Below are 22,676 nucleotides of genomic sequence, written 5' to 3' on the forward strand. Positions count from 1 at the left end.
ACTATTTTTCATTCCACATGACTGACAACATTCAAAATGGCGATGGACTATCTTGAAAGCGGCATGAGACACTTCACCGAAAGCGCGGACGAGAGACGCATGCGCAAAACCAGTGTTACGTTCTCTCTGTAAGGGCATGTGCCATCATCACGATTAGAATATCACGACATCAAAGTTCAATTTTTAAAAAGACAACACAATTAAGTTAATAAACTTCATTTGAATCAATAACTAATTAATTATTTCTTCAAAAAGAAAATATGATCATTTTATCTCAATACAGACTTTTCTTTAATGTTTACGTCATTAGTAATTTGTTGACACACGAAATGAGTCACGTTTTTGACTGATATTGTCTCGCTATTTTGCGATTGTCTTCCTACATCTCCCCAGTCCAGGATGACAAGAACGAGTTACTAAAGTTTTTCACACTCGAATGATTATTCTCTGTTTCTGAGGAAATTATTTGTTCGCCCACTTGGTAACTGTAATCAATACTGCTTGAAATATAGAAACGTTCTCTGATTTTAATTTGCAGGGCCACATTCCGATAGAATTTTTATTACGTACTGGGAAGTCAATGGATGGGTTGGGGCTGGATCACTGGTGCTTGATGAATGAATGTAACTCAATACAGCACAGTGGGATGGGCGGGGTGTGTGAGGATATACGTTTTTATTGATTTATGAGTCAACACAGAAATAGGAAAGCCCACCAATTTTGATGGCCATTTCCATTAGAAGTAATTTATACTGACTGACGAGTGATTCTTTTGGATTGATTTCATTATATCAAAATTTTACGTGTATATATAGGCACTTTGATAAAATTTTCAAACTCAAAATATCTTAATTTGACCCAGTCAGGGGGATGGGACTTGAAAAAACATAAAATTTGATACCTTATTTGTTTCTCTACGACTTACGTTCCAGAGTTATTTATATTTTTCTGTTGAAATTTTTTGTCAATTTTACAGAGAGAATCTGTGATCTCACTGCTGCCTCAAAACCAGCATCTCGCGGCTATCGGGAAATTTTGAGTTTTGCAGTCAACATGGCCCATTTATTGTGTTCAGTAATTTTGTTTCAATTAAAAAATAAATGGCAAGTGTTAGGTATCATTGTAAATTTTAAAGGTCAGAAAATAAGCTTTATTTTCATATAAATCATTTTCATGTATGAAAAGTATGGAAAAAATTATGGATAAATGAAAATGGAAAAAAATATGAGGTTTTTGTCAAAAAAGTGGGGTTGATGGCGGGAAAAATAAAATAATGAGCGAGTGTATCAATTTTGATGAAATTTGGCAGAGATGTTCTTCAATTAATTGTCTATCGATGTATGAAGTATAATTAAAATGTATCCATAATTCAAAAAGTTCTTATAAGTCAAAAATTGATACATTTTTATTTCAATAGCTTTCTGAGAAATACAATCAGGAATTAAGAATAAAATATACCGTTAGAAAGCTTGTTTTGTGCCCTTTAAAATGATACCAACATTAGTCACATAGGTTCACAAATAACGCCATGGTGACCAAAACAGTAAAGGGCCAAAAATAAAGTTCCAAAAAACGAGTTTCACCTGACAGTGAGCCTATCGACGGCCACTGGACTGGAGTTATCAAAGTGCCTAGTATATAAGTATAATAGTATAGAAGTCTCTGGTACTATCTAGTATGAGAAAGGTTTATAACTATCTAATAATAGACATAGATTGTAAAAAAAAGTAAGGAGAGTTTGTCCTTGATGGAGTTTGACGAATAAAATACTGTAATATTGTTATATAGGTAGTTATAGTATAACTATACTATAACAGTAACAGTAACAGTAGTAAATGGATTACGTTACTGTTACTTTTATGCACTGTACTGCATTACTGTATTATTTTTGTTTTACACATATATGAGATGTAAACATTTGAGTGTGTTCCTCTGCGTGGGGACCTGTGCTTGTGTCAGGATGAGACTTTTTGGTGATCTCAAAGTAAACTGATATTATATAGTATATACTCTTGGAGTGTATCTGTTCCCTATTTCAACAAATTCCCCTGATATGGCTTGAATGTGTTGCAAGAGCCGTAAAATCCTTTAAAACAAACAAACCTTTATCTCTTTTTCAAAGGATTCCTGTTTCTTTATTGGGCCATTTTCTTTTTTATTTTCTTGTTTTTAGTTAATATCGTTATAAGATATGAAAGCAAAAATTTGAAAATATCAAAACAAAACATCATTAAAAATGATGAAGATAAAAATTTCATTTTAATTATTTTATGATTCTATATTCGATAGCAATCATGCCATTCCCATGGCGGCTGAAGAAAGCAAGGAAGTATGACATATCAACAAAAAATCTGTTTATTGTGGGTGTCTACTTGTTAGACAATGTGTACTTGGAATGCACTTTAAATGCAGAGAGCACTGGCCAAGAATGTTTGAATAGCATTGCGCAGAGAATCGAGCTTACAGAGGTAAAGTATGCTTGTTATAGAATTAATGGATGTAAGGAGCGCTTATGCTTAGTGAGGAATATAAGTAAAAATCAACTTGAGCTTTTATATAGAGCAATATCCACAAAACGTGCCCAAAGCGCTTTACAAAGGGTCCCTGACCAACAGCAACATGTAACTTGTAGAACGAGACATGATGCCTGTTAACTGATATTACTAGATTTTTTCTGGACAGAGACGACGTTGTTACAGCCAGGTACTCATTTTACACCTGAGTATAATGAGAGAATGTGAGTGAAGGCCTTTTTCAAGGACTCAACTATGCGCTGAGCAAGGCTCAAACCCGGGACTATCCAATCCGAAAACGAGGGTCATACCATTAGTCCACATAGCAACACTAAAGAGACTTGATCATTTTTCATATTGGAAAAGCTAGATGCAAAATTTATGAATTGTTTTAATTAAAAAAAATATATATATAGATCTTAGATCTATTTCATGCTCATAGAATATACAATCAGAAAACAATATATTGTGTGATAAATACATCATTAAATGGGTTACCTGTGAGGAAGAAAGTGATTAATCGTATAATGTGCAAGATATTTTCATTTTCATTCGTGTTGGTTCACTCCTATCCAGAGTCATTTCTTTGGTTTGAGATATGTTACAAAGAAGTTGCATTTTCACTGGGTAGATTTGGAGAAGCCATTGAAGAAACAACTGGACAAATATGCCCAGCAAGCCAGTCCATCCCATTGTCTCTATTTTGGAGTCATGTTTTATGTGTCAGGTGCACATAAAATACCTGATGATGTTGCAAGGTATGTTCCCTTAAATTAGATATGTTTCTTTTTTTTTTTTTTGTGTGTGTGTGTTACTTTACTTTCTAAATTGTGCTTTAATTCTCTTGGGACAGAATACATTCAAATTTACAAACTAACCAGGATGACTTTGCTTATTCACTATGCATGTAATTATGTACTGCCTGGCACAAAAAAAAGTACTTTGTAAAAATGTCCAATAGCTCTTTTAATTGTAGGATCACATCACTGTAAGTTTGAGTTTGAGGAAATTTTTATTTTGCTGGAAATAAGTGCACCTATTCCCTTCCGCGTTAGAATTCCAAATGCACATTTAGCAGACGTGCTAACCAGTCTGCATTTAAGCTTATTTTATACTTTGACTGGTCTCAGGTCACATTTAAGCTTTTACTACTTGTTTAATAGAAAATTTTTAATGAAAGTTAAATTGAACTTACATCTTTGAAAATGAGACCTTCAATTAAAAACTGTATTGCTAATAAGTTGAAATGTAAATGGGTTATTTCCGTTTATAATAACTAAAATTACTCTATTTTGATTTTTAAAATTTTTAATGACAATTTTTTTCTTTGTTATTTTGTATGAGTCTGATTTTTATTACCAAATAGGCAGCTTTAGGAATGCTGTTTAGTTCAAAATGAATTCACTAGAACTAGAACCATTTTTAGAAGTATTTAACATGTCTTTGCGTAGTAGTGTTAGTAGTAGTAGTAGTAGTACTTGTAGTTGTAGTAGTAGTGGTAGTATTACTACTATGTATGAATCAGAACAGACTGAAACTCAATGATGATAAGACAGAGGTGCTGTATGTGGGGAATAGGAAGTGGAAAAGTGGAACAGATTTGAAGCTGGGGGATGCTGCCATTCAAATTGTTGACAAAGTGAAAAACTTGGCACATTTTTAGACTCTGGACTGTAGATGGAACATCAGGTTACTAATTTGATTAGATCTCTATTTTTCAAACTATTATAGTTGTTTCCAACTACTTTCACAACATTATGTTTACTGACAGTATATTGTTTGAAAATGAAACATTTTTAGGTACCACTACTACTTACAATTGAAAAATGATGTAATTGATGGACGGTTACCATGCTCAGTGGATCAGGCCATTCGTTTGGCAGCTTACAGTCTTCAGGGTAAGTATTACTGCTGCCTTTGTTCCCAACTCCCCCTCAACTGTCTCTCAAAGAAGTATGTTGTATTTTAATAACCCATGAGTTTTAGTTTTAGTACGGTTTACTTGAACTGAATTTATATACTTTTTACATGATGATTAGTGCTTTACATTTTTTCTTCATTCAAAGTATTGTGCAGAATAAAAATCAAATTGAAAATAAGGATTGGAAAATACTGATTTTACATAATGGTTGAGCTATATTCTAGCTGAAAAAAGTATAAACAAATTGAATGATAATGCATTGGAAATTATGATAAAATGACTGTTTTTTTTTTCTTTTTCCCAGCTGACTTTGGTGACTATGAACCAGAAAAATACACTGCGGAGGAGTACCTTTTATTTCCGAAGGTAATTCTCATTAAATGCCTGCTCAAACTTTTGCTATATTTGGACAATGATTTGTAAGTTGCAATGTCTTGCTTTTAAAGACCCGAAGAGCCAATGTAGAATTCAAATCCTTCAGATTGGACAAAATTTCAATTTCAAAATTGCAATCAAATAATTGTGTGTTGTCCAGAGATTCAATTTGTTTTCTCTTTGGCTCAAATTTTAATTGACTAATTAGAGGAATATACACTGATTTTGCAATAAATGACAATTAGATTAGTGAAATCTGATATATCTCTATTTTCAAATCAATGCATGTATTTAGAGTCTGCTTGATAATGTGAGTTTTTAATCACAGTAAAGTGACTCATCTTTGGTTTGAATCACGACAGAAAGCCACTTTAATATGTTGTGATGAGTTTTAATGTTTTTTTTAAATAGCAGATGGACTTTAAGATAGAGGTGCCTAAAACCTTGTTTGTGTTATAAAAGGTATCAGATTAAAATTTTGTGAATTATATTATCCATTTGGAGATCATTTTTTTTCCCCCTCATTTTATTTTTAATTGTTTTTAAAATTTATTTATTGATTTATTTTATGTGTTACTGATTATAAAGTATTTTTACATAATAGATTTCATCTGTTGTTATTCCTGAAATTAAATATGAGTTTCAGACTTCAAAATGCTCTCCAAATTAGGGGATACTGTCTCTACTATGGTTCTTAAAATTTACAATTTATTTTTGTCCCAGGCTATGATGCAAGATGACACAACATCCTCTGAATTATTATCAGAAGCCATAGCTGGCCATGCAAGGCTACAGGGAATTCCACCTGACAGAGCAGAACTTCAGTATGTCAAAGAAGTACAAATGATGGATGGCTATGGCGCAGAATACTACAGTGCCAAGGTTTGAGTTGATGCGTTATAAAAGTAGTCCTTCAGAGCCATTAGGCCCATGGTGCAATAGTCTATCTCGGTTATTATAGCATGAAACGGACAATAGCAATTGCTTTTTATATTTTCGATAGGATGCAAGTCTATCGCAAAGTACTTTTCACCAGATCCAATAGGCTCGGCTACCCAATCACTTCTTGGTGGACAGGGGGGTCACAAAAAAATCTTGACTGTACCTGGAATTGATTATGGTCCTTTAGCATGTGAAGTGAGTGCTGTACCAACTGAGCTATTATGACCCTCTGATGCATCATAAATATGTAATTTTGATTATGGCTTTAATGATTTGAATATCGGAATAGAATTAAAAAGAAAATGTGCACACGGCTTTACATATTGATATTGCATTATGGAAAACTTAACAGTAATTAACAAATAGGATCATGAAAATTAATATTTTCTATTATTTTTACAATCAATTTTTTATATCTTTGATCTGATTAAATTTTTTGATGGTATCGAAACAGGTTATATGGAAGTCATTGGAGTCTTGGATTGTATTAAATCTGATTGAATTCTTCATAGTAGAATTTGGAAAGTTAATTTTTTTGTCTTATAAGTTCTCTTTTTTCATATACCGGTTACAATGTTATTAGTTTCCATGTTGTTGTTGCAGTGTGTTTTAATAAGTTTTGATATATGCAGAGTTAGGCTCGTTCTTTTTTGTATGTAATACTTTTTTATATAAACCATTATCAATCAGAACAGATTTCAGTAAGTAAAGCTATGAAAATAGCAATCAATAATTATTCCACGATATTCTCCTTTATTTTCTGTGAAGTTGTTTGCTTTAACATATGGGACTACGACTACCTCATATAATTCACTTTTAAATGGAACAAGATATTAATTGTTATGGAGACATCTAATGGTGACATTATATTCTATGCTGGATAAGAATGATGTCATGGCTTTCATGATGCTTAGAAGAGAATCTGTTCACCAAAATAGAAGTTTTCAAAGCATGGCTCTAGTATAGGAATCAAGTCCATACGACTGTGCTGGGCAGTCCACTAAATTCATTCCTTATAACCAAACGTTATCTGATAAATGTTATTTCATTTTGAAATAAATCTCATTTAAGCCAAGTCCTTTGAAAGCTTGAGAAATTCTTTTCTGAATGATATCGCAGAGAGAGACTTTTATCTTTTGTTTCTTTTAGCTGTGTGTACTTTTTTGGATCCCTTATAAAATTCAAAGGAGTTGAGCATTGCAGTCCAATCTCAGTCATATTTTTAATTTAAAACAATTTGTGTATTTTCAGGATGAATCTAGAAAAGACTTGTATTTAGGAACATCCTATGCTGGAATATTTGCAAGGTATATCGATGGACAGTCTACAGTGTATTACAGGTTTGTCCCTTTGTGTTATTTGTGGAAACTTCCAAAAACTTTTGCCATTATGTTTTGCTCATGGCAAAGCTATTGGGACAGAGGAATGTTTAATTGGCGTCATGATAATGATATTGAATCATGCATGTTATAAACTGTTTTGTTAAGTACTGAACAAAATGGAATATAACAGTAACAGAATTTTAACAAGAATAAAATACCAAACATGAACTTTTCAGACTCAAAACCCTTCTTCATCTAATAACAAAATCAATAAAAACATTAATTTAGTACATCACTTAAAATTTAGGCAGATGACAGAGAAATATTTGGCATGTATTGTCCACAAGTAATAGGAACTTGAATAGGATCCACAGCTTTTACCAGATTAGTATCACTTCAACGGTTTTGTTATGAGGCTTATCCAAAATGCGGTGGATGGTAAATCGTTCTTTAGGTCTGTTTAAGAAAAAAGATAAGATACAATTTTTTAAAAAGAATTCTTTGTGTAAATATATTGATTCCTGCTCTGTTGTTATGTTTCAGATGGAATGAAATTGCCAAAGTTAATCACAGTAAGAAAATTTTGGAGATTGATACTCCAAAAAGCTCAGTTCAATTTCAGATGGTAAGTTGAAGATAGTCGTGGTTCTAGAGATTATTGATAAGGTGGATCGCTCACTGACAGTTGATCGTTAAAGTTGATTGCTGACTGTTTTTTGTTTTTTTCAGCAAAGAAAACCAAACTTGGATGCAATGTTTCATTTAACAAGAAAGAAAGAAAATTTTGAAATATTTTATAGAAAAGATTTGGAACCCGTAAGGTTTTATTTAGTTCAATTTTTCTCGGGTAATAGTCGTGAAAATAACTAAAATTGTTGCAATTCCTATGAAACTACTTAATACAACAATGAAAAAGCTTTCTGATTGGAATTGTATCAAAGTAAATCAATTTATTATTTTATTTTTATATGAGGGTGTTCGTTTCAATTAGAAAAATGTCAGACTACACCTTGTTTCATCTTATTTCTTTATTTTTTTTTGTTTTCTTAATCTCATTTGAAGGAGGACACTGACACGTCCAAGTATGTGAGCAGAATGGCTCAGTTGCAACGTCAATTTTACAAATCAAGCAAAGCCAATTTAAGGTAATACTTTGAATTGTTTGAGGAATTATATTTGACCAGTTAATTTCTTTGCCAGCTGGAAGCCTTAAAACAATATTTACATTATGGAGCAGTTCCATCTGAGGGAAACCTTAATAAAATTGTCCCAAACTTAATAATTTGCGAATTTTTATGATGATTGTTTGTGAATCAAAGTTTGTCAATTGCTCTATTTAAAAATCGAAGTCCCTGTAATGATAATGATGTCATTCCTGCATTCCTGCACCATATTTATGGACAATAAAGATCTATTATTATTATTATTATTATTATTATTATTATTATTATTATTATTATTATTATTATTATTATTATTATTATTATTATTATTATTATTATTAAACAAAGGAAAAACATAAATTGCAGATTTTGATAGACATTTTTAAAATACAGTATACTAATGGAAGTCAAAGCATTTCATAATATTACATTTTGATTTCAATTTTATGTCTTTGTCCTATATAAGATGACACATGTCAATCTGGTGTTTCGGCAATCACTTTCAGCAATAATGGGTTTTATTTACTACATTTCAGGAATAAGGTTTTGATAAGGGTTAAAATAGTTATCCATTATTATTGAATGTATTCTGGCAATACTCATCTTTTTTATATGTTTAGTGTTGTTATCGTGGCCCATTTGTTATTGTTCAATGAAGAACTATTTCCAGATCCTTATTTTAGTTAAGCATATGTACAATTGTCTGTAATCAGCACTGGTTCAATGGTAGATGTAAATGGAAGTCTTGGTAAACATTTTTATTTGGATGATTTAAAATTTAATTTGTTTTGTTTTAATTATTTCCTTGTTTGCGTTAAATATCACCAAATATAAATAAAGTTGAATTTTATTGAAGTCTGGCAGCAAAATAAAAACTCTGAAAATCTTTAACATTTGAACAAACCATAAAAGGTCTTATGTTGAAATATTCAAGACCAAAAACTCTTCTTATAGTAATGTTAAATGATGGACATCAGATGTTGTAATCAATTTAATTAGTAGCTACTAATTACCAGTATTTTCAGTAATAATACTGTCAGTTATGTTTGGTTGTCAATTCTTTTCATTATTTCTTTCTTTATTTTTTTTAGTGAAATATTTTTTAAAAAGTTATAAGAAATAAATTTTATATTATCCTTAAATAACGTCTTATACCCTGTTGCTTCTCTTTGTAAGTGCTATTTAATTGCATGTTATGTCCTCTTTAATGTGGCGTTTTTTTGGGGGAGAAATGTGTAACAAATTTAAAGATTACTTGTTGGCTTCACATTGGCATTCGCGGGTGGTTGGATGGGAGCATCACCCTTGAATCATATACCTATGATGTTCGCATGGGTGTACGATCCGATAGTGATGTCGTTTCTTCTTCTCTTTACTAACCTATCCTGCTTCTTTGGTTTGTGATTGTATTTTTGACAGGGGATATTTTTTTTTCTGTAAATCTCCTGCCTGTTTGTTCTTGGTTATTTATAATTTAGCTTATGATATCTTTAGGTTATGATTTTGATTTACATTTGTACTATTTTTGTTAGATTGCTTGTTTTTTTGTTTCAGCGGTCTCTCATATAACCTCAATTGTGTTGGAAGAGACCTAAAGCAACAAACAAACAAACATTGGCATTCAGCAATGATAATGGCAATAATCCTCTCATTATACTTTCAATTCAATTCGTGAATTGCTTGTCATACTAAGTACAGAACGCAATCTATACAGTGAAGATTTGCATTAAGAATAAGGCCCATGTGCACATATTTGTAGGTCTGATAACTTAATGCAACTATGGGCTTGAGTTAACATTGGACATTATTTGATTTGGTTTGAGAGTTTTTCCATTATAACAATGAGCCCAAAACAATTTATGACATCAGACCTGCAAATAAGTACACGTCAAATTAACTGTATGTGAGCTTAGAATGATTTATTTTATTTTCAATGAGGTTCGTTGTCATGGGTATTTTAACATGTTTCATAAATGTCAGTTTCTCCTATAACTTAGCTGCATTTTTAAAACTTAATTTCAATCTGATTTTTTAATATTGATAAATGCATTTATTAACTTAAGTCAAGATTAAGAAATTCTTATTGGTTGCCTAATTAACGATTATGAGATTTCCATCTCAATAATTCATACTAGTTTTTCATTGCAAAACATACTGTTTTCTTACTAGCATAGACATTAAAATTGAGATATAGAATGTATAAATTACCTAATTTCTTGTCTCTCCTAAAAATCAAGCATCTTTTCGAAAAGGATTTTGTTTGTTTTGGTGTCATTCTCAATAATAAGGCCGGCGAATAACACTATTTTGAATGGATTCTCATTTTTTATGCTTTTACTCTAATCAGCAATAGATATAGCAGTGATGATGGTTCAGAGATTTCCGCTTTGCATGTAATTTGTTGATCATGATATTAGTGTTTACTTGCTGAGATCTAAACCTGAGAGATAATGAATGTAGATATGTTTGTAAGTAAAACATTTTTTTTCTTTTTTGTTTGTTTTGTCAAAGTGCATGTTTTCATCGTTTTGCATGGTTGTTTCCCCTCCTGTTTATTTCAGTAACAGTCATGCTGATGTGAATGCAATAGAAGAGACAGAGAGCCAAACTTACATGTATGTTGCCTTCTTTAAATCCTTTTTGTTTCAAAATTGAGCCCAGTGAATATCCAGCAATATTTTAATCAATTCATTTTACATCGAGTAACTTGGTTCGGTGCAGACAGATGTCCTCTGATCTCCAAGATTGATATAGAATTATGACGAATGAAAGAAAAAAAATGGTATTAGCTAATTACAGGAAACAATTATTTTCTTTCTTCATATCGACTCTATTAAAAGCAGAACTGCATTATTTATTGAAATTCATTTTTTTAATTAGCAGAAAAGTTGCATATATTAAAGTCTTTTCTCATTTAAGTAATTGGTCAACTCTCCTATACTGATGAGATCAAGGGAATTTGAGTGAAATGATCAGTTATTGTGCTAGACTTATTCTGCATTTTAAAATTTATTTTGGAAAAAAAATTGACTTGCTGTTGTATGCCTGTTACTGCCATTACAAGTAGTACTTGTTTCTTTCATTATTGTACGCGTTTGCTGAGAGCTGTACTTAGCTCCTCTGTGCGTTTAGAAATGTTTTGACCAATAAGAGGAATAATGTGTTGTTGCCAGATTAATGCCATTGAAATATTGATAATGTTGTGTCATTTCATTGTCTAACAGAGATGCCCAGCCTGTCTACATTCCTCCCATTGATCATCCACAGTCCTCTCAAGAGTTGGTATGGGATTATTGTAGTTGTTGTTATTATTATTATTATTATTATTATTATTATTATTATTATTATTATTATTATTATTATTATTATTATTATTATTATTATTATTACTACTATTATTATTATTTTGTTGTCTTTATTATTAAAATTTTTGTCATGAATTAGATAAAAGATGCAGTTTCTTGTTTGCACATTAAGTTTTTACATGTCAGTAGGAAAAATGTATTGCTAAGGTAGGGAAATGTTTAAATGTCGATATAAGTGTCATGTCATTATAAGGGGACAATTGAAAAATGGTGAACATTCAAAGGCAATTGCAAGCGAAAAGGATAAATAGATCTAAATTTTATGAGGGCTCTTAAAAGAGCTGGTGTTGAAGAAGATGGGGACATTGCTATCCTTTAGTTCTTGGAGTTGAAAAGGGTCAGTGATTATTGCCTGCGTGCATCATATAAACGTTCTCATTTACCTCATCCTTGGAATATCATTGATAGGTGTTTCTGCATATTTAGTTGCTTTAATTTTTCCTCACTGCTGGATATTATTTACAGGCAATCTCTTGTATTTTATTGCTAGAGACATACTATTGTTATGGATGAAAATAAAATAATGTCAATATATGCATCTCCTAGTTGAATTTGATGGTGAAATATTTAAATTTATTAATGTCATATAGCCAATGAAAAAAAATAAAAAAGAAACAAACAAAAGTAGGTCTTAAGTGCGAATTTACTATGATGTTGATATAAGTACACAGTGCGGCACAGATATATTGACATTCTACCAAGGTCCTGATTTTTAATAAGATGTTAATAATAATGATAATAATAATAATAGTAAATAATGGTCATATATACAGACGTTCTTTTGAACAGAATTGATTTATATTGATTCTGAAAAGCTAGTGGAGTAGGCACTTATGTTAAATCATAACAAGAAATGAAAGAAATTTTAAAATGTCAGACAATAGAGGATAAAAACTTTTGAGGTGATTAGGAGTTGAACCTTAGGCCTAACTGGTATGGCATCCTTCACCTGGCCATGAGATGGACACTCTACAATCGATGCTATCCACCACGTCAGTTCTCTGGTTCAACCAACCACCTCTGAAAAATTATGATTTCTATACTTCTTTGATCTTTTGTAAGGCTTATAATGGAATCGCAATGTTGTCAGTAGAATCAATTAAATTGATTTGTTGCACACAAGAAATTATTTGTCAGTTAAGCTCAGCAGTGAAAAATGACCTCAACCTCATTCTTATCAATGCCTGTCGCAATGGTCAGAATTAGGAATCCTTTTTAAGAACTCAGTTACATCCTTCCAAAAGAGACAGAGCAAGAAGATTATGCCAGATTTAAACGTTGGAAGCAACGAAGAAGTCTCTATCTACACAATTATTACTGACATCATAACAAAAATATCAATTCTTAATCATTCTTTTTTCTTTTCTTTTTGTGTGTGTGTGTGTTTTCCATAGGGCCATTCTCAAACATCCTTGACTCATTTACAGATGCAGGGTTATACTCAAGGTAAGAAACACTATGATTAAATATTTAATGGGAAGTTCAAGTTTTTTGATTTGTCCTTGTGTACCATATTAAACATTTCTTATAGTATTAAAAATATAACAAATATTTTGTTATAACTCAAAATGTCTTTTATGCTTGACTTTAAATGTCAATCGTTTTAATAATTGTTTATGTAAGACTCTAAGACTACCAGTAAGGTCGCGGGTTTGAGCCCCCATCGCCATGAAATTTCTATTCTCTATTGTTGTCTGGCACTTTCCTACTCACTTCATTTCTTGTTATTGACTGTTAATGTAATGCAGTTTCGTATTTGCTACATGTTTTCTTTCAGAAATCCTTCAGAGTTCTCAGCAAAGCCTTGCATCTTCATCAAGCAGTCAGCACCAAGAAATACAACAGCAGCAGCAACAACAGCAAATCCATAACTTCCAAATGCAGCAACAGAACAATCCCCAACAAATGCCACAACCATCCTCCCAGCCCCATCAATCTCTCCAACACCACAACAATATCATCACCATTGAAAATGAGAACGTACACCTTGGGGAGGTTAGATCATGTTATTTCTTACTCGTTTATGATTTCTATGTGTCGATATTTTTCATTGGCTCTTTAAACCATTCTGCTAATGGTGTTAGATCTGATGACTCATCCTCATCTCCATTATCCTGGCATTGTCTATTGTGTGGCTGAATGGAGTCCAGTAGCTCCTGAGATGTCAGTTCACCATTGATGGGTATATTGTTGTCCATCGTAACGAATCGATCAAATCATTACTTTTTTGTGTATTTTTAAGATATTTTTCTCCAATTAAGATGGAATTAAGGTGTAATGATTAATCAGTGATTTGCGATTATATAGGAAAATTTCAATATTTCAGTAATGTGCAGCCTATATGCAGTGTGTGCTATTAAGCGAAGTGAATTGTTTATGTATTAATTCTTAATTTTTTTTAAATTGACCCATTTGTCAGATATTTGGTGTCCTTTAGAACATGAACTTTAAAAATGTATTGTGTTTCATTATTACCAAACACTTGAATACAATTACATATCCACAGAGACATGACTCAATGACCCCAACAGCAGACACAGATCCGGTCTATGTGAACAGAGCTGCACTGCTACCTGCTTATAGGCCAAGTCCAGACTATGAAACTGTCATGCGACAGAGAATTTTGCAACAAGAACAGCAGCACCCACAACAGCATGATGATCCACAACAGCAGCAGCAACAACAGCACCATCTCCATAATCAACATCATCATCATCATTTCAATGAAATCAATACTCATCTTGGACCGGGCCAAGTTTATGTCCATCCAGAGGGGATGGCCTATAGCCAACCGGAGATCAGACAGAACATTGGAGGTTTTGGGGAGGATCACAGCAATTATGCCAATGTTGAAGCTCTCAGAAATTACAGCCATTCCATATATGCAAATATATTTCATGACAACCATAATTTGTATCCAGGACAGGGAAGTGGAAGATTGAGTAACTTAGCAGCCCATCCAACTTACAGTTCACCGGAGTTGAATACAGAGATGACTCAGCAGGATGCTGCAAGTTTTGGAATGAGAGGTGACCTTGCTGGTCATCAACAGTCAGTACCATACCATTACAAACCACCACCTCCTTACCCTCGTACCAGCAGCAGTACACCAGACTTGGCAGCTCAAGGTGGTGACCAAAGAGATATCATATTGACCAATGTATCGGGATCACAAGAAAATATGAATGTGCCAAACATTGTGTTACAGCCCCATGTAGATAGAAGTATTGAGGATATGTCGGAAAATCTGTATATGGCTTTGTCCTCCTACCCATCCAATGTACTACAAAATCATAGCCAGCAGCAACAAGTTGTTAAAATGGAGGAAGGAATACCCAGTATTGGTAATAATAGTATTGAGGATGAATACGATGAAAGTGCTGATGACAAACGAAGCACATTGACAAGAGATTCTGTGGCTCCAGTGGAAGATGTCACAGATGGAATAGAGTTGAATAAAGTAATGAGCGATGACCAAGATGACACGTCTAGTGAACACTCTTATTCAACTTTCCACGCTAAAGAGTCAGAAGAGAGTTCCGATGATGACACTGCATCTGCCCAGCCAAAATCATTGCCAACACATCAACAGAAAGAGGAACCAAAAATTCACATAAGAGTATTAACAGCTCAAGAAGCACCTCCTCCATCAAAGATTAAAGAAGAAGCTACTCTTAGAGAAAGTTTTAGACGGCTGAAAATAGCCAGAGTTGGCTCGATGGATAGATCTCGTCAACTTCAGACGTCGTTGAAAGGTGTCAAAGAAACATCAGAATCTGAATTAAGTCTTCCTCCATCTACAGAAGAAAATGATCAGATGCTCCAAAGTGATGGAGGAAATCCAAGTTCTTTGTCTGTGGGAGGTCCTGACAATATAGAAATGACTCCTCACATGAAAGAGGTTTTAGAAAGACTAGGAGCACCTCCACCCTATCCAGGGATCCCGACACGTAATAACAATAATAATCCAGAAATCTCAAATTCTTCATCATTCTCCTTAAATACTGATAAATCTTCCAGCATTTTATTAAAAGAACACCCTGTCCAAAACAACAATAACAAACGTGAGTTACCAGCTCTTCCACCCTCAAAACAGCAATCTCATATCACTGTCAAACGATCAAGCTCAGTGGGAACAACGCCTTCAAATCAAAGTGCTCCTCTCCTACCTCCTCGCCGCCAGCTTCCTGAAAAGCCAAGAGCTGCTACTTTTAATCTTGATACGATAGTCCCTGTTTCCAAACCTGGAATGGTTCTGTTTAGAAAGGACTCTACTGAATCTGATACTGGAACATCTGTGTTGAAAGTTGAAGAAGCAGAAGGCCATGATGTTGTCAAAGATAATAGTGGTAGTGAACATCTTCACAAGAATCAAGAAGACCATAATGACTCTGTTGCTGGATCTGATAGTGACTCTGATAGTGATCAGGTGAGTTTGGTCTATTTAAAGTCTCCAGATGATTTTTTTTTCTTCAAATGATAAAAATCAATGATTTTCTCTCTGCCATTCTGGTTTAGTGGGAAATTGATGCAAGCATTTGTATGCATTTTTTAAATGGCTCTCAGTCTCTGTAAAAATTCGCATGATTTCGTCCTGGATGTTAAATATCATTCTTCTTGGAATGTGATTAAAAGGAACACTTTATGATAAATATCAATGAAAAATGCTTAATTAAGTGTTAATGCATTTTTAATGAGCAGAAACAGTAATACTAGCCTTGTTTAGTCAGTTGTATTTTTTAAGACAGAGGCTTGTCAGCACTTTATAAATGTTTTTCATTTAGAAATAGATTTAGATCTGTTGCATTTATTTGAGTCCCTTTTTAAAAATATCGTCATTCTATATCCTATTCTATATCTTATTTAAGATAATCTATTTCAAGAAAAGTGCCCAATAATACACAGTCTGAATACAGTTGATAGACCTAATTAATGGTTGATAATACAGGACCTTGACATTTCACCAATGTTGTCATTCTCATCAGGTAGCCTGAATATTGTTATGTTAACTCACGAATCCTTTTTTCTACTTTTTAGGGTTCTTACGATGGCCAGTTACACATGGGTCCTCTCAAAATGGCAGCCATGAATGGCCTAACCCTGTCGAGGTCTGTAGTGTTGTCTTTGATGAATGATGACAGCAGAGCTCCAACAGATGACAGGGTGAGTGCTTATTTAATTTCCACATCAACAAGGATGAGATCAGTTTATTTTAAACTTGAATAATTCTGTCAAGTAGTATAAATTTTTAAAGTCTTTTGAGGTTTGATGTATATAACATCCCTCCAGTAACGTGACAATGTTAAAGCATTTATTATCTGTAAGCCTATGAAATTCTACATTGATAATTTATTTGTATTTGTATTGGAATCTCAATGAAAATTACACAATTCATAAATCAAGTCTTGGTCAGATTTTGTGTTAGAGTGAAAAATGAAGTTTTTACGAATTATTGTCTGGCACCACTGTTCATACCTATATATATCGCCTTATGTTCAAAACCTGTCCTTTGATATTTGAAACTTAATGAAACTTCATCATTGTCATAGATCTAGAGATTTTTTTTGAATTGTCTTAACAGTTACAAATTTTAAAAAGTCAAAGAGTAAATCAGAGATTTCAGCCTATCACCAGAATAATCAACTTTGTGCTGAATTCAATGATAGGTGTGCATTATTAACTGTCATTTGAATTGCAAATGTAAAGCTTGCCTTGTGTAACGAATACTTAATGTTTGGAATCATTTTGATTTTACAGTCATCCTCTTGGTAGCGCCCATTGCTGAGCCAAGTTTCTGTTTCTTTAAGTATTAAAGTAACAGAAATACAAGCAGTGGACTGAATTAATTTTTCTTGTAAGGATGTCCTAATTTATTTATTTTATTCAGTTCACTTTTTCTTTTCAGAGGCGAATGCTTGAAAGTAAAATTTCAGAGGGTCAGGTATATGTTGAGTTTGAGAAGATCCCCAAAAAATCTGATAGCTTGGATTGCAATATAGCTAACTCCCCATACAATGGACCCAGGAATAGGTTCAAGGATGTTCTTCCATATGATGTGTCCAGGGTGAAATTGTCACCAAGGAATGACAACCCTGATGGGTACATCAATGCTTCCCACATCAAGGTAAGCTTTAAGATGATTTCATTGTTAATAGTAATAATAATGATATTTCTTCTTCTATTGCGCCTCCTGCAGAAACATAAGCACTTTACACCCCATACTTTTAAAATGTTTTCACATTATTAATACACTCAAAAACACACATGCAGATGCATTTGCAAGTGAACAGACACCAGTACAGATGCATGATTTTAAAAAATTAAAATGTTATGAAACAGTAATATGTATGTAACTAGGATAATTAAATGTAATAAAAACTTTGCAAAAAGAAATCACTTCAGATGTTTCTTGAAAATTACAGCTTTGCTTAAGAATTGGACAGATGAAGGAAGCGAATTCCGAATAGTTCGGCAAATCATATATCACTGAAAGATTTCCGTTTTGTTTTAGCTGTTGATAGCTGTTTACGATTCCGCATTATCAGCATGCTTGTTGGCTTGTATTGGGTAATTTAAAAGAAATATATATCTATACTAGGGTAAAAAAATTAAAACAAAAATTAGCAATTTTGTATTCAATTCTTGCTTTAACTACTAGCCAATGAAGAGTGCAAAGCATTTGTTGAATTTTGATTTTCCTAATGCCAACCTGTCCATCCTGTTCTGAACTCTCTGAAGTCTATTTATCTTCACATCTGAAAAGTGACAAGCAAAGATTTACAATAATCAAGGCAGGCTTAAATCAAGGATGGCTCTACTGTCTTCATTGGGTCAACTGGTAGAAATGATCTGATATGTGTTTTACATATCTTATTTTAAAAAAATGATCAGGTAATGTTGCACAAGTCCAGGATTTTAAAAATGGAAATGTTAATCATGTTTTTACAGCTCACGGCTAATGACAAGCAATGGGTTTTTATTGGCACTCAGGCGCCACTGTCACACACATCTGTGGATTTCTGGCAAATGGTTTGGGAAAACAAAACTGATGTCATAGCAATGCTTACACCATTCCAGGTAGATTTGGTTTGATTTGTTTTTGTTGTTGCGGTTGGGTTTTTTGGGGTTTTTTTTTTTAGAGTTAAAATTTTTAAAATTATAGTTTGTCTTTTAAATGATGGAATATGATGTTTATTTGAATTGAATATGAGTGCTGAGAGTTTATTATGTATGATACATACTCCCAATAATGCATGATGTATTGAATTTGATTGTAAAGTGGTCATTTTCGTACAAATAGTTAATGATTATTCATCAAGGATAGTAGTCTTGTTATTCGTCTTGATAGGGTGCTGGACTGGCACATAAATGGGGCAGTTTCCAATCTGGTCAGACTTTTTTTTTTCCCTTTTTACCCACCTGGCAACGATGAAGTTACTTATGTCGACTAGCATCCTATTCAAATGGTAGCAAACTATTATTACTATCCTTTAAACATCACTGTGTTAAACTCCGGCTCCACAGGCCTCATTGCTTTGAATAACTATTCATTAAAGAAATATTATTACTCTGCCCTCTTATCAGGAAATGGGAAAATCCAAATGCTTCATCTATTGGCCTCAAGAACCAGGCAATGGATACAAACACAAGTATGGAGATGTAAGTATTGGATTGGAATGGGTTGATTTTAATTCTTGGGGGAAAAAATCTATTTATTGATTTGTATTTTTTTTTACATAAAAATTTTGAAAAATTAAGCTACCATTTTCAAAAGATTTTATGACAAACTGTGTCTATATATTTACATTTTATGAAGAGAGTGAGGCGAAAAGCATTCAACAATGCTCACTGAACAAAGAAAGGGGGGAAAATGTATATATATAAAAATTTTATATTAGGACGTAGTTCAGTTTTCTTTTTAACATTACTTTTTAAAAGGAATAAAAACTACTTTGATATAACGGGAAATATACTATTTTACATAAAGTGCACAAATGTGGGCAAATTTTTTATTACAGCTTTGAAGGAAAAGGAAACTGGATTCCTTTAATCATTTATTACCAATTTAAAAAGAAAAAAAATATTCATGCATCCTCGCAAAATCTAATGTTTTTTGTAAAATGTACATTTTCTTAATTTACAGTTCGAAGTAGAGCTGCAATTTACTGATGACTCCCTATGCTATGTGACTAGTCGGATTATCTTGCGACATTGTCCAACTGGCCAAGTCCACATGGTTTGGCATCTACAGTATACAGATTGGCCTGATCACGGATGTCCAGAAGATACGTATGGATTTTTAGGTATGCTGTCACGTCTTATCCTTTCAGTAAGAGGAGAACAAAAAGCATATTCAGGTTTACTTCCAGAAAACTAAAAGAATGATTAAAATTTGCTTGAGCAAATAACAAATGTGAAAATGGAATCATATATGTCATGAGATTGGCATAAATTTTAAGAAATGGAATGTGAATGTTTCTGTGGTATCATATGGTATGCTTTCTCTTTTTAAGGAGACTTTGAATCTCATTGTTTTGGGGAACAAGGCAGTTGGACAGATAGGGCTGTGTTTTTGTTTTGTTTAGCTTACATCAGTCATTTTATTTCATAGAATAGAGAATCAATACGATTCAGTAGTCTGATGTCACGCGCCCGGCACCGGCGGCCATCTTGGTTCTAAACAAAGAAAATCATTACTTCATGCTGGCTAGAACTTTTCATTCCCTTTTCGTATGCCTTGTGATCAGAATGTGTAAAAGTCAAAACATGATCAAATTTATGGGTTTTTTTTCCTCTGGAAACGCTTTTGTGCTCGCCGGAGAAATATTTCATACGGGCGTCCGCCATTGTTCCGATAGTTTAGAGCCAGTGTTACTAGGTTACCATGCGTCATTAGGAAGGAAGTGACGTTACGACTACTGAATCCTATTGTTTTGTTTTTCTTTGTGTCATGAGCTTAAAAGGGATCATAATGAGCAGCAACTCTATTCTTATACAATGAGGAAAGAAAACTATCATTCAAGATATTGCTCTTTGGGACAGAAATAATCTTTGTTTTTTCAAGTTTTAAAAAAAATGGCTTACCCATTTGTTCTTTCTGCATTCTTTATTTTATTGGAATATTAGTTTAGCCGCTTTAAAAAATGAAAGAAAGAATAGCATAACATGTATATTATTTTGTTTTTTCAGGTTTTGTTGATGAAATTGAGTCAGTGGCCCGTTTGGCTGAGGCGGAATCTGGCCGTGGACAAGCAAGTCCTGTAGTGGTTCATTGCAGTGCTGGGGTGGGCAGGACAGGGGTTGTCATCCTTACCATGGTCATGAAGTGGTGCTTAGAACACAATCATGTCAGTCTTTTTATTCTTTGTATTATCTCTTCTTCCCTTCCTCTTTCCCCATGATTTTGTCTTAACATAAATTTTAGTTTAGGGACAAAATTGAAAATTTAAACGATGAGATTTGATCTGTAGGTTTCTTTGATAACTTAAAACTACTTGATAACTTAAAACTACTTTGTTAATATTATTCTATCATTTTAATTTAAAACTGCTTTATTAATATTATAGTAATATAGAGCTTAACAACATTCAAGGAAAGCTAATACAGTTTTCATTCCTTTATTATAGAAATTAAGCCCTGTCAGTGAGTATCAAATATAAAAGGGTACAATTGGTGAAGTGGATTTGTTCGTTTTTGTTTTTTTTGTTTGTTTATTTGTTTGTTTTTTGTTTTATTGGGTTTTGTTTTTTTTGGTTTTTGGTCAGATATATTGATTTGATTAGGTTTAGTAGTAAATTACTATTTAAATCGTCCCCCTTCTCTCCCACAGAATGTGGACTTACCAAAGGCTTTGACTGGTATTCGCAACCAGAGAATGCACATGGTACAGACGATGGGCCAGTACAGATTCATACACGACACTTTGATTCAGTATTTGAAGAACACCAGGCTCATCTAACTTTTATTTTAAATCCCCAAATTTAATTGTTGGACATTGTTGTGATAACTTTTCTGACCTGGAAATAGACATCCATTTTAAAAATTTAAGTGTAAACTAGTTGTTTTCCAAGTTACACTAAAATGTATCTGCAGAAAACCCATTGAATATAATAGAAATAGATCACCCTTGTTTCAAATATATCCGGGCTTTTCATAAAATTATGGCAAATTATATCACCTTCTTGTCTTTAAAGCAATACTTTAGTTATGTCATTTAGCTATAATAAAATGTATTCCATGATGAGGATATTTATTATAACAAAAAAGATGAAAGAAAATTGTTAAAATAGGATATATATATATATATATATATCTATTATAAAATTTATATTAAATATATATATATATATATATATATATATATATATATATATATATATATATATATATATATATATATATTAAATGCATGTCGGTCATAGCATTTATGGATCACCCATTTATCTTTAATGCATTATCATGGCTACTAAATACCGATGAGATTTCTACTGTATTGATCATGTAGTAAATTTGCTTTTGTTTGATTGTTTGTTGATTTGTTTGTTATATGAGAGAAAGGTAAATGGTATGTATAGTTCAATAATATTTTCAATATTGGCTGTCTGTAAACTAATTCTGCTGATTTTGGAAGAATGACTCTACATTTTAGCAATATTCTTATTTATATCCATGAAAGCTACAGACTACGGATCTTTCTCTCCCTTTTCAGCGTATTTGGGAAATTGCCTGCTTGTATTTAAATCTTGATTCGTGGAATTCCTATGCTCATGGGTTGTGATCCACATGCAGTTCTCAGGATGGATGAGTGGTTGCCTTTCATAATGCTGTTATGTTGAGAGACTTGATATACAACAATACTTGATCAAACTGTTTAAATGAGCTATTTTTACTGTGGGGCAATGTGCGTAGGGATGTTTTAAAGAATCCAATGTTATGATGAACAATTGTCGAACAATATTTGTGATGTAAACTATATTTTACAGCTAATATACACTGAATATAATTTATACACAACAGTGAAATCTCACTATATCACCTTCATCCCTCATTCAACTAGCTAACTAGACTTATCTCCA

General features: G+C 32.7%; 1 protein-coding gene across 3 annotated transcripts; it reads left to right on the forward strand.

Moving 5' to 3' along the window:
- The first annotated feature begins 56 nt into the window (after positions 1-56).
- On the forward strand, positions 57-21,769 carry LOC144974232 (tyrosine-protein phosphatase non-receptor type 14-like). 3 transcript variants are annotated; one of them, XM_078917167.1, is made up of 21 exons: positions 57-128; positions 2,290-2,468; positions 3,090-3,271; positions 4,314-4,411; positions 4,739-4,800; positions 5,533-5,691; positions 7,003-7,091; positions 7,617-7,698; positions 8,136-8,218; positions 10,798-10,851; positions 11,461-11,518; positions 12,996-13,047; positions 13,379-13,596; positions 14,108-16,030; positions 16,639-16,764; positions 17,507-17,725; positions 18,550-18,678; positions 19,186-19,260; positions 19,745-19,904; positions 20,791-20,948; positions 21,431-21,769. In XM_078917167.1, exons 2-21 carry the CDS (start codon positions 2,295-2,297, stop codon positions 21,557-21,559), a joined length of 4,230 nt encoding a protein of 1,409 aa, XP_078773293.1. In that variant the 5' UTR covers positions 57-128; positions 2,290-2,294; the 3' UTR covers positions 21,560-21,769. The 3 variants fall into 3 exon arrangements, with proteins under 3 accessions (XP_078773293.1, XP_078773286.1, XP_078773278.1); XM_078917160.1 differs by lacking the exon at positions 57-128 and adding an exon at positions 340-487; XM_078917152.1 differs by lacking the exon at positions 57-128 and adding an exon at positions 345-481.
- Positions 21,770-22,676: the final 907 nt, after the last annotated feature.

This window comes from Berghia stephanieae, chromosome 1 (genome assembly GCF_034508935.2).
Source record: "Berghia stephanieae isolate SIO BIC M18660-M18661 chromosome 1, UCSD_Bste_1.3, whole genome shotgun sequence".
In the NCBI taxonomy this organism is placed as follows: domain Eukaryota; kingdom Metazoa; phylum Mollusca; class Gastropoda; order Nudibranchia; family Aeolidiidae; genus Berghia; species Berghia stephanieae.

Excerpts from the sequence above, each read along its gene's own strand:
- LOC144974232 (XM_078917167.1), top strand. The coding sequence starts at position 2,295 with ATGCCATTCCCATGGCGGCTGAAGAAAGCAAGGAAGTATGACATATCA. Across the intron at positions 3,272-4,313 it reads ATACCTGATGATGTTGCAAG|GTACCACTACTACTTACAAT; the intron begins GTATGTTCCCTT and ends AAACATTTTTAG. Across the intron at positions 4,801-5,532 it reads AGTACCTTTTATTTCCGAAG|GCTATGATGCAAGATGACAC; the intron begins GTAATTCTCATT and ends TTTTTGTCCCAG.